We start from the raw sequence: 13650 nt of genomic DNA on the forward strand, positions 1-13650 counted from the left end.
CCTGCCTCAGTCTCCCAAGTAGCTGAGACTACAGGCACACATCACCATGCCCAGCTAATTTTTATGTTTTTAGTAAAGACAGGGTTTCACCATGTTGGCCAGGATGGTCTCAATCTCTTGATCTCGTGATCTGCCCGCCTCGGCCTCCCAAAGTGCTGGGATTACAGGAGTGAGCCACTGTGCCTGACCACTTATCAGAATTCTTACTCTTTGATTCTTACTTCTAATTAGTGTTAATGAAAAAGCTAGCTTATAAATGACAGCAGTTATTAAATAATCATTATTTCCAAGATACTACAGTATATGACGTTTTCCATGTCATAAAATATAAGGTATGGGGCCAAATTTAATCCAAACGTGTTCTGTGCTAATAACATTTTAAATTAGGGATATTTAATGCACAATTATCTGTAGGTTTGGCTTCTATTGGAAATTAAAAATTAAGAGTTAACAACACAGGCAAGTATTTTCTCATGGTGACTATTAGTGGAATCTGAAGAGAGGCTGATTCCTTTAGAAGAACAAATACCTTCCACTTTAGTCTCTGCTCACACATTACACATATATACACTGACATCACGGTGTATGATTCACATGGAAAGCCAGTTGGCATATAGGTAAAAGTAAGTTTGCATTGTGGATGGCCAAATACTCCAATTTACTTCCTTGCGAGAGAATTATCTATCCTTGCCTTGTAGAACTTGGGTGCAGCCTTAGGGTTTGTTTTGGCCAATAAAATGTAGGTGAAATTGAAATTTATCACCTTGAGGCAAAAGCTAATGAACTAGCATGTGGTGCATTATGTCTGGATGCTTAGTTATGAGACAATATTTGGGACAGAGGTTTTCACATCATCTTTGGTCCTGGAGAAAATACTACCAAGAGCAGAATCATAGTTCATAACAAACATGTAGCAGAAGTGAAAAATAAATCTTTGTTGCAACCCATTGTGATTTGGAACCATATGTTAACTCTCTCTGATGTAGCCTATCCTGACTTACATGCACATTTAAATGACTTCCCTGGTCCCAGTAAGCAATTGAGTTCATGATCCATGCTTTTCCTTTAGTTCTCCTCTAACTTCTAGAATGTGAAAAATTGAATCTCAGTAAGGTTAAATAATTTGTTCAGAGATCATGAAGTCAGTCTCTGAATATAGATCTGACTCCAAAGTCTATGCGTTTACTTTAATTCCTCAATCTCCTGTTCCATAACACAATCAAGTATTTGAACTATGCCATTATTGCCATTTCTACCTCTTACTATACAGTAAAGATATAAAATGGCTGTAAAATTCACAGATTTCTGAAATATCTAATCAAAGTAGATATGTTACTTTTACATAGTAGTTGCTAAACTAGAATAACGTTTTGATAGATTTTCTGATAAATCAATTACAAATACATATATTAATTTTCAATTCTATAGTCTCATGTTTATTTTATAAACACATAATCTGGACCACTTTAAGATAATTTTAAATCATATTTATTGTTTTGCAAATAATAACCTAGACATTTCTTAATATTTTAAAAAACCCAACACAAAGTAATAAATTTGGCTTCTTTTCCCCACAAAATGGGAAATACCTTTCAGCAAAGGAAATTTTAAATTATTTTACACACCAGTTGGTTGCTGAAATTTATAGCTCTTTAACATGACATCAGCAAAATAATTAGCATTAACTGATTAATACATAAAAGAAAACAGTTTACAATCATATGGTAAGCAAGAAACAAAAACTGATCAGAAAACACCATTTTATAGTAATTGTCAAACTGATAAACTATTACAGTATAGTTTATCCCCAACATCTCTGAGCCCATTGATAGAGTACTTCTATACATATAAAGATATAATAAAGGATACAGTATTTATTGCAACAACAAATTAAAGGTTGTCAAAATGTATGTAACTTAAATACCCCCCCAACATTGATATAGTGGCTTCTTATTCCTTAAACATAGAAATTCCACTCTTTGCTGTAGAAAGATAAAGTTCTTTCATCAAAAGGCACATTCTTATCTGCAAGAAAAGAAAAAAAAAATACCATAAGTGTCCTTTCTGGAACAATTTTAAAAACATTTAGAACTATTCAGAAAGATTTGGTGGGGAAGGAAGAACATAATACAAGTATTTAAAATTATTAAAAAGAACACCAATAACACATGCTTATTTTGTCTAGATTATTTCAGAAATTATCTTTTAAACAGAAATTCTAACTTACTAAAGGAATTTTATATTTAACTACTGTGAGTAAAGACTAAGCTATATTCATAATAAAGTTTACTCTCATGTAATATTCATAAATGACTTTAGTGGACTTGCGTATATGATACAGTTGACTGTTGAATGACATGGGTTTGAACTGCATAGTACCACTTAAGTTGGTACCACTTAGATTTTTTTCTATAAATATAGTCTAAAGTTTTTTTGAGATCTGAGACAATTTGAAAAATATTACAATGAACTACGTACTTTAGAAATATCAAAAAAGGCCAGGCGCGATGGCTCAGACCTGTAATCCTGTCCGGAGCCATGAGGCCCGGAATTAGCCGACCTCTGTTGCTTGATCTCTGCAAAGCGGAGACAAGATGGCACATTTCCGGGTTCTTCATTACAAACCTTTCCTGCGCGCGCGCTAACCTTTCCCGCGCGCGCGCGCGCGCTAACCTTTCCTGCGCGCGCACTAACCTTTCCCGCGTGCGCTAACTTTTCCCGCCGGGGCAAACATTTTTCCCACCCAGGAAGATATGCAGCCTATGGCGCAGGCGCGATCCCGCGCCCGGGAAAATTACAAACCCAAGGCGCATGCGCAATTGTAATTTGAGTAAACCCAGCCTCCTGTCACCGCCCTGGCCCAACCTCTTCCTCTGCCAGCCTATATAAGGCATTGCAGCGCCACCATTAAACGAGACTTGATCAGGCTATTTGTCTTGTCTCCATTTCTCGTGTTTTCTTGTCTCCTCCATTCCCACTCCCCCTTCCAGGGCCCGTTCGACTGTCCTGCGGGTCGCGACATAATCCCAGCACTTTGGGGGGCCAAGGCAGGCAGATCACTTGAGCTAAGGAGTTTAAAACCAGCCTGGCCAACATGGTGAAAGCCCGTCTCTACTAAAAATACAAAAATTAGCCAGGCATGACGGCACACTCCTGTAATCCCAGCTACTCAGGAGGCTGAGGCAGGAGAATCACTTGAACTTGGGAGGCGGAGGCTGCAGTTAGCAGAGATTGTGCCACTGTACTCCAGCCTGGGCAACAGAGCAAGACTGTCTCAAGAAAGAAAAAGAAATATTAAAAATTTAAGAAAAAAACTATGCCATGAATGGATAAAATAAATGTAGATGCTGATCTATTTTATCATTTATGATCATAACATATATACAAATCTACTACAAAATGTTAAAACTTATCAAAACTTATGCACATAAGCACAGACTGTACATGGTGCTATTTGCAGCCGAGAGATAAGTAAATATAAAGATGCAGTATTAAATCATAACTGCAGAAAATTAACTGTAGTACATAGTGTACTACTGTAGTAATTTCACAGTCCCTTCTAGTTATTATTATGGTGAGTTCAAGTGTTGTTGGAATTTACTTAAAACAACATGTGACACTAATCATCTTCACCTGGGCAATTCGTATCTTCAGTAAATTGTGTATTGCAGTAAAAGTGATCTCTTATGATTCTCACATAGTTTCTACTGCACTTAGTGCAATATCATAAACCTTGAATAACATGATGACACCCATACAAAATGCCACTATTGATAATGGAATTGCTTCAGCTGGAAGCAGAAAAAGTCATGACATTACAAAAAAAAGAGCTAGATTGCTTGATATGTATTGTAGATGGAGGTCTGCAGCAGGGGTTGCCTGCCATTTCAAGAAAAATGAATCCAGCCTAAGGACCACTGTAGAAAAGGAAACAAACAAACAAACAAACAAACAAACAAACAAAACACTGTGAAACTGTCACTGTAGTTTCATCAGCAAGCACAACATCTTTGCACTTTTTTGAAATAACTTTTTACTTCATATTGAAAATTAAGCTTTTATGTGGTTGCATGATTGCTATAAGAAATGCAAACCTACAGACTCTAATATTATTTGAGAAAAAGCAGATTCATTATATTATAATCTAAAGCAAAAGGAAGGTGGAAGATCTAAAGCTGAAAAACTTAATGCCAACAAAAGATGGTTTAATAATTTCAGAACGGGGTTTGGCTTAAAAAAATTGTCAAGATAAAAGGAGAAGCAGCTTCTGTTGACCAAGAGGCAACAGACCAGAGTCCCCAGAAACCATTCAGAAAATCACTGAGGAGAAAGGACATCTGCCTAAACAGTTTTTAATACAGATGAAAGTGCCCTGTTCTGGAAGAAAAATGCCACAAATGACACTTACTCGTACGGAAGAGAAGTAAGCAGTAGGATTTAAGACCAAAGGGATAGGCTAACAGTACTGTTTCATGCAAATGCAGTAGAGTTTCTCATCAGGATTGCCCTTACATACAAAGTTGCTAACCACCAAGCTTTGAAGGGAAAAGATAAACACCAGCTGCCAGTCTTTTAGTTGTACAACAAGAAGACCTGGACACTGAAAACTCTTTTTCTGGATTGGTTCCATTGACGCTTTGTCCCTGAAGTCTGGAAGTACACTGCTAGTAGGGGACTGACTTTTACAGTGCTTTTGATATTGGACAATGCCCTGGGCCACAAAGAACCCCATGAATTCAACACTGAACGCATTAAAATGGCCTCCAAATACAACGTTTCTAATTCAGCTTTGAGATAAGGGGGCCGTAAGGATGCTTAGGCTCATTACACCCAGTACACTATGGAAAGGTTTATTCAACACTATGGAAGAGATCCCAATAGAGAGAACATCATGAAAGTCTAGAAGAAATATACCATTGAATATGCTACCATTTTATTGAAAAAGGCCTGAAAGCCATCAAGTGCAAAACAATAAATTCTGCTGGAGGAAACTGTTTCAAGATGTTGCGCATGACTTCACAGGATTTACGATAGAGTCAATCAAGGAAATCATGAAAGAAATTGTGGATATTGCAAAAAAAAAAAAAAAAAAAAGGAAAAAAAGGTGGGGAATAAAAGATGTCAAGATAAAGATCTTGGAGTAATTCAAGAGCTAAGTGACATTCCAAAGGAACAATGAACAGAAAATGACTTGATTGAGATGGGTGCTTCTGAACCAGTGCCACATGATAAGGAAGAAGATGTAGAAGAAGCTGTACCAGAAAACAAATTGACAGTAGTCAATGTGGCAGAAGGATTCCAATTATTCAAGCCTGCTTTCAGCTTCTTTTATGACATGGACCTTTCTGTGATATGGGCACTAAAACTAAAGCAGACTGTGGAAGTAGAATTGGTACCAATAGAAACAGTTTTAGAGAAATGAAAAGGCAAAAAAACTCAGATGTGTTTCTGTAAAGTTACACCAAGTGTGCTTGTCTCCCCTTCCACCTCCTGCACCTCTTCTGCCTCTACCACCCCTGAGACAGCAAGACCAGCCCCTCTTCTTCCTCCTCCTCTTCAGCTTACTCAACGTGAAAATGAGGATGAAGACCTTTATGAGAGCCACTTTCACTTAATGAACAGTAAATATATTTTATCTTCCTTATGATTTTCTTAATAACATGTTCTTTTCTTTAGCATACTTTGTCGTAAGAAAGGAGTATATGATACATATAACATACAAAATACATGTTAATTGACTGTTCATGATACTGGTAAGTCTTCCAGTTAACAGCAGGCTATTAATAGTTAAGTTTTTGGGAGTCCAAAAGTTACACGTGGATTTCTGATTGTGTAGTTGGTGCTCCTAGCCCCCATGTTATTCAAGGGCCAACAATAGTTATTCATTTCTATGGTTTCTATAAATACAGTTCTTTGTTCCTATTTCTAACCTTCAGAAATGAGGGTTACTAAGGCTACAAGGTACTAAGTATAATCTATAAAACAATCAATGCTTTGGATATTTATAATATGGTAACAAAAATTATCCATACTACAGACAAGATTTCCAATGAACATTACAATGGGGCAAGTTTGCCCATTTACTCTTATTGCCTAACTAGTTTATTGTAATATAAAACTATATTTTCAACACACACATTTTATAGATTTTCATTCAAATTATACAACTTACTTTACTACTACTTAATCTAAATCCTGGCTTCCAAAAAAAAAAATTCTGCTAGTAAAGTCATATAATGAAAGCATTTGATCAAACAAATAAAAAAAAAAAAAAAAACCAAAAGTGTGCAGATTTTACAAACGTAATAAATTCTTCCTTTATAATCCATCAATAACAATTTAGAACTTCATTGGAAAACATCTGAAAATGAATAATGCTCTTTTCATCTTGTGTTATCTGAATCTTTAGTCAGGAGTCTGTAATAGTTCTCTAAATGATTAGTATAAGAATAATGAGGTTCTAATATATTTTTACTTTGAAAGCAAATTTAATCCTTTAAAAAATATACTAAAGGTTATTTTAAAAAATGAAAACAAACAAACAAACAAAAAAACATGTAACACTTAGAATTCTATTGTATAGGCCTTGTTCTTTTAATGCTTGTAACCCATGGTAATACTGATATGAATTTGTGGACTACGAAGAAAAGTCAATCTGTAAAATCAAAGTTGCAGTTTCATAAATGAGGAAAAGAACACAAAATGACTAAAACCTAATCCAAATTCTATCACTAAATAGCCTTTTGAACTTGACTATATATGAGACCCTAAGGAATATCTACAATATTTTTTTCAAATAGAAAAGAAACTACCACATAAAGAGTCTCTTAAGGTATGGTTTCAGAAAGGCTTTTTGAGACTGATAATTAACCTCAAAACATATGCAAATAAGCATAACTGTCTATTATGATCTATCAATCATATTACATTGTGTCCAACATTTTCTTGAACCTGTTTATAAGACTGTATGACCAGTTCTCTCATTTAGAGTATTTCATTCCTTGAGTGGGAATTTCATCAGAATTCCATTCTGGAAGTTTTCATGCTGTTCAGCAGCTACTATAGGAACCACCACTCCACACTCCCTCCCTGGCATCACTCAACCACAGACCAAATGTAATACTGAAGAAGGCATTCTTATTTATATGCCCAATTGGAAATATTTTTAACTCATCAAGAATTAAACCAATTCTCTTCCAGCCTTAAGCATGGTCTTCCAACCTTAAATGAAGTCTCAAATTCCTGAACTCAAATTATCCGCCCACCTCGGCCTCCTGAAGTGTTGAGATCACAGGCGTGAGCCACCATGCTGGGCCTTCATAGGCTCTTATTTGATTAACTTGTATCTTAAACAAAACAAAACAAAACAAAACAAAACAAAACAAAACAAAACAAAAAAACCTTTAACTCAGTTGCCACCTACTCACTGAAATCCATGTTGCTATCCCTCAGTTGCTCTTTCTCAGGAATCCCATAGCAGTTTGAAAAAAGTGGAGTGTTAATATGGTATGAGAAAAATAGCTAAGGATTCCTACTCTCTGGAGAGGTGATATAGAAGTTGTAGAAGGTAGACTGGTTGACTCAAAAAAATGCCGCAGGCCTGGTGCGTGGCTCACACCTGTAATCCCAGCACTTTGGGAGGCCCAGGTGAGTGGATCACCTGAGGTCAGGAGTTCAAGACCAGCCTGGCCAACATGGTGAAACCCCGCCTCTACTAAAAATACAAAAAATTAGCCTGGCATGGTGGCAGGCACCTGTAATCCCAGCTATTTGGGAGGCTGAAGCAGGAGAATCGCTTGAACCTGGGAGGCGGAGGTTGCCGTGAGCTGAGATCACTTCATTGCAGTCCAGCCTGGGCAACAAGAGCCAAAATCTATCTCAAAACAAACAAACAGACAACAAAAACAAACAAACAAACAAACTCTGCAACAGAACCAGGAGCACACAGTATAATCCTAGTGGGTCTGTTAACAGGATGCTCTTTCGGCAATAATGGCAGGGATAGAAGCTGTGGTCCAAAACCAAGCAGGACAAGCTATCCCTCACCCGTGGCCAGCAAAGATAGAAGACTGCAAGTGTGATGGTTAATACTGAGTGTCAACTTGATTGGACTGAAGGATACAAAGTATTGATCCTGGGTATGTCTGTAAGGGTGCTGCCAAATGAGATTACATTTGAGTCAGTAGGCTCAGAAGGGCAGATACACCCTTAATCTGGGTTGGCACAATCTAATCAGCACCAGCATGACTGGAATATAAGTGGCAGAAAAGTGTGAAAGGAGAGACTGGCCTAGCCTCCCAGCCTACATCTTTCTCCTGTGCTGGATCCTTCCTGTTCTTGAACATCGGACTCCAGGTTCTTCAGTTTTGGGACTTGGACTGGCTTTCCTTGCTCCTCAGCGTGCACATGGCTTACTGTGGGACCTTGTGATAGTGTGAGTTAATACTTAATAAATTCCCGTACATATATATTCCATTAGTTTGGTCCCTCTAGATAACCCTGACTAATACAGCAAGTATGACCTTTCCTATGAACGGCACTATATTTCAGAGTTTATAAGACACACATTTTTCACAATTTAAAATCTCTGAACTTCAGACGCATCTTTCACTTGATGGCATCTTACAATAGCTGTCAGATGGGGGCAGTTCTTACATAGTTGCCATTGGCTGTATGTGTGGATCAAAGCTCTTTGCATTGTTGTCACTTTGAGTGAATTATATGCATTGTTGGTATTATAAGGATGAATTTAATGAGGTTAAAATACCTTCAAAAAGTTTATTTCATGAATCACCATTGAAGCAATTTTTTTTTGCATGCAGAAAGACATAAAAGAGAATAGTAAACTATAATTAATATCAGTGAAGCAAATATTTAGCACTAAACAATGACATTAATCCCATATATGTTTGCCAAAAACAAGTATCTCTTAACATGGAAAGATACCCCGGATAAATGAAAACCCTGCTAGTTTCTGTTTTGAGAAACTATTATACACCAAACAATACAACTGCAAACATAAATTGCCAAATTCTTCAGAAGGAAAGCACAATGAAAAAGTACTGAGAGTCTAGTGTGCACAATTCTTGTATAATTTAGAAATATCACGGTCGGGCACAGTGGCTCATGCCTGTAGTCCCAGCACTTTGGGAGGCTGAGACAGGTGGATTATCTGAGGTCAGGAATTCAGGACCAGCCTGCTCAACATGGTGAAACCCCATCTCTACTAAAAAATACAAAAATTATCCAGGCATGGTGGCAGACATCTGTAATCCCAGCTACATGGGAGGCTGAGACAGGAAAATTATCTGAACCTGGGAGGAGGAGGTTGCAGTGAGACAAGGTCGTGCCATTGCACTCCAGCCTGGGTGACAAGAGCAAAACTCTGTCCCAGTAAACAAACAAACAAACAAACAAAAAAACCAAAAAATCGCTACATCATTTCACAATTTAACTGACAGCTATTTGTTTTCTTTCTTAATGATCTGCTTAAAATTAATGGTGTCTTAGATTAATTGAATAATGAAGTCTGTCTCCGAAGAACTTGGATCAATTTGAAGTGAAGAGAGAGGAGAAATAAGGAGTAGAATTTTTATCAGGATGATATTTACATCCTGAATTGACAAAATTTAAGCTGAAAATAATGGAACTAACTGGAATTTTCAGTTTTCCACCATTATAATATAAAATAAAGAAAAACTAAGAATGTTATATTCTTGCTCAACTACATTATATGGCAGTGACATGGATTACCAGTACCCATACATCTATTTCAAATATATAGTCTCACATGAAAACAAACATAAGTAACCACAACATTGAATGCCTTGATGGCTTTCAACATATTTGAAATAGGTATGCAACACATTGAGCTATGCATGCTGCTAAGCTTAATAGGTAAAAATATTTTAAAAATTAAACATTCATTCTTCTAATCACCAAACGTGTTGAGTTTTTATTAACTGTGAGGAATATCACTTGGTACTGAATGGGATGATGGTGATCAAAAATTAGAGAAAAAAATATTAAAAAAAGAAAAACAATATCCTTCTTTATTAGTGCAAAACTATAAATAAAGCTTGGAAATAATTCAGAAGGACAAAAAACATTGGCCTAGAAGGGAAGCCTGAATTCTAGTGTCATCCTGATCAATTATTTGCTGGATGTTCTTAAGTTTTTTTGATTTTTGTTGTTATTTTGGATAAACTAAATAGTTTTCAATTAAGACTAAGGACTGTCTTTTTAGGGTAGTCTACAAGATTAAAACAGGCAATTACAGAGATCAAAAACTGGGAAATATTTTAGAAGTGCAGTCCAACTATATTATTTGGCAGGCAATTTGGTAAGAAGGAGGAATCAAGATTCAAGAGATTGGTCTAAGGGCATTCAGTCAATAACAGAAGCTCAAGAAGCACTTAAGTCTATATGATTATGTTCTGTTGCTCCTTATTTTATCATAATATTTCTCAGATCTGGAGGGTTTAGTCATTGAAATCTGAAGATTAGATCCTATGTCAAATGCTCAGTTTTCTATCATTTACAGAATTTCCACTGTACTAAAAGAAAAAAAAAATGCTGCTCTAGTTATAGCAATGGATTCCTATTTCTTCTACAAACAAACAGACTATAAAATAATAAACAACCAAGACATTCTACTAGTATGCACTATGCTGTATCCTACACATTTATTGTACTGGATACCTCTTCTTTCTCTACGAAACTGCTATTCATAAATAATAATGTCTTAGAATCCATGCTTTCATTCAGTGACTCCCATCCCAAATATTTCTTTTTCATCAGTAGCCAAATTTAATGTTCAGCAAAATTTTGAAAAAAATTATATAAAAGTTCTTTTCTGCTACTTGTTTAATGACAAACACAGCAAAGTTCCCTTTAAGAGAAAAAATTAAGTAGGAACGATCCTACCACCAACATACCAGTGGACAAACTAAATATAAATTTCTAAAGTAAATATTAGTACTTTAATACAATCTTATATTCTATTTATTTTGACTAAGGTTAGTATTTATTCTGATACTATGTTATACCCAACAATTAAGACAGTGTTTTAGAAATTAGAACTACAGTATTTTCAAATTGATAACTGTTTGAATAAGATTTTCTTAATGAGGGTTTCTCACTAAGCACTTGTATCAAATCTGCAATCTAATTCTGATATACTGATGTTAATAACCAGGAAATATTTCATGGCCAAGTACCTCACTGAGCACAAAATGTAATCAACACGTACAATACAATAGTATATTTAATGAAGCATAACAGCAGTAGCCAAAAGCAAATGTAGGGCTTTTAAATTACATATTTGGCAGAAATTACTAAAGTAGCCTGAAATGACAGAAATATTAGCTTTTAGAATCTGTTACCAAGATTGTCAAAATGTCCTCTAATTTATATCATTATAAAATAATAATTATTTAAAATGATTATAAAATAATTTTAAAATTTAATTTTTATTTTTAATTATTATGGATACATAATAGTTTTACATATTTATGGGGTATGTGTGATATTTTGATACAAGCATACAATGTGTAATCATTGATTCATGGTAATTGGGCTATTCGTCACCTTAAACATTTATTATTTCTTTGTGTTAGGAACATCTCAATCCCACTCCTCTAGTTATTTTGAAATATACAATACATTATTGTTAAGTCTAGTCACTCTATTGTACTGAACACTAGATCTTATTTCCTCCATCTAACTATATATTTGTAGCCATTAAGCATCTCCTCTTCATCCCCTATATCCACTACCTTTCCCAGCCTCTGATAATCAGTGTTCTGATTCTCAATTTTTTAATTAACAGAAAAGAATATGAGAAAACAAGGATAAGTCAGTGCATAACTGAGCAGAGTTTTTGACTCTCTTGCGACACTAGAAAAACAAAAGTTATCGTTCAGGACCACAGTCCAAGAGGAAGGACTCCAGTAAATACCTCAGAGTGTCAGTTGGAAATACTGGAGGACTGCGCTTTAGGAAAGGACTGAACTTTACGAAGAGTTCAACCCAATTCCCCATCAGCTCAGACTCTAATTGAATGATGGAGATCTGCCAGAAAGCAGGTGAACAGTCTCTGAGATAGATAGGTAGGTAGGTAGGTAGATAGATAGATAGATAGATAGATAGATAGATAGATAGATGAATAGATGATAGATCATTTTTCATACAAAATGTCTGATATTCAGTTAAAAATGAGCACACTCCCATAGGCAGGACCAAGAATTACAAAACAGGCAACAGAAAGGAACTCACAGGTAATATGGAATTAGAGATAATAGATGTAAAATTTAGAAATACTATAATTAACATATTCAAGAAGATAGATGACCAGATGAAGCATTTTACCACATAAATTCTAGAACTGGAAAATACAGCATCTTAAAATAAGAACACAATAAACAGGTTTAACAGCATATTGGATATGGAGGAGGTCATTGAACTGGAAGATGTATTAGTATGAAATATCTAGACTGATGTATAGAGGAAATAAGATTGCAAATACAGAAACAAGTTCCTCAGATATATGATAGCTGGTAAATTGGTCTAATGTATAATTAGGATATTAGGAAGGAGAAGACAATATGGGGCAGATGTAATACTTGAAAAGATAATGACTGAGTTTTATCCCAAATTGAAGAAAAACCTCAAGCCACAGAAAGTCTACTGACTCTAAGTAGGGTAAATACATGTAAAACCATGACCTAAGGATGTTACAGTAAAGCAATTAAAAAGGAAAAACAATTAAATAACAAGAAAAACTAGCAATTTTAAAAAGCAATTATGAAAAACAATTATGAAACTCACAGCTAACTTCCCAGCAGAAATAATGAAAGTAAAGAAACAATAGGAAAAAGACCTTTAAAGTCCTGAAAGAAAATAAGTGCCAGGGTAAAATTCTATCCCTAATAAAAATATCCTTCAGAGGATGAGAGAAAATGCATCTTCAGACAAAAAAGAAAAGTACTGATGGATTTCTTTTAGCAGACCACAGTAATTCCTCAAGCAGAAAAAAAGATGACCCTAGACAGAAACACAGAAAGGAAAAGCAGAAAAGGAACAAAAGGGATAGTAAATATCTGATACATGCCAAATATATATACACACTGCCCAAAACAATAATAATGCTGTGTTGAATGTAATAGTATTTAGAATTAAAATGTATGACAATAATAACACAATAAGAGGAAACAGACAAATGGAGTTAAATTATTTGAAGGTTTTAGCATTGTGTGGGAAAAGCTATAAGTATGTTTATATGAGATTCTAATAAATTACAGAAGATGTAATCTCTAAGTTAACAATCTAGGGATAAAAAATTTTAAAGGATATATACCTGATTAATTTTCTTTAAATGCAAGATAAGTGATAAAAAGGAACGTATAACAGAGGAGACAAACAGAAAACAAATAGACAAGAAGTAGTTATAAATGGGAACATCACACACCGGGGCCTATCATGGGGAGGGGGGAGGGGGGAGGGATTGCATTGGGAGTTATACCTGATATAAATGATGAATTGATGGGTGCTGACGAGTTGATGGGTGCAGCACACCAACATGGCACAAGTATACATATGTAACAAACCTGCACGTTATGCACATGTACCCTAGAACTTAAAGTATAATAA

The 13650-nt window shown here is 35.4% G+C and overlaps 1 protein-coding gene across 1 annotated transcript in view; it reads right to left on the reverse strand.

Annotated features, from left to right (window-relative positions):
• Positions 1–1465: 1465 nt before the first annotated feature.
• Positions 1466–13650, reverse strand: part of FAM174A (family with sequence similarity 174 member A) — a 48822-nt gene continuing 36637 nt past the window's right edge. Inside the window, exon 3 of the mRNA XM_017854247.1 lies at positions 1466–2025. Coding sequence (XP_017709736.1) covers positions 2022–2025 — 4 coding nt within the window. The 3' untranslated portion in view covers positions 1466–2021. The remainder of the gene's footprint in view (positions 2026–13650) is intronic.

The sequence above is a fragment of the Rhinopithecus bieti genome, unplaced genomic scaffold (genome assembly GCF_001698545.2).
Source record: "Rhinopithecus bieti isolate Rb0 unplaced genomic scaffold, ASM169854v2 scaffold_1930, whole genome shotgun sequence".
In the NCBI taxonomy this organism is placed as follows: Eukaryota; Metazoa; Chordata; class Mammalia; order Primates; family Cercopithecidae; genus Rhinopithecus; species Rhinopithecus bieti.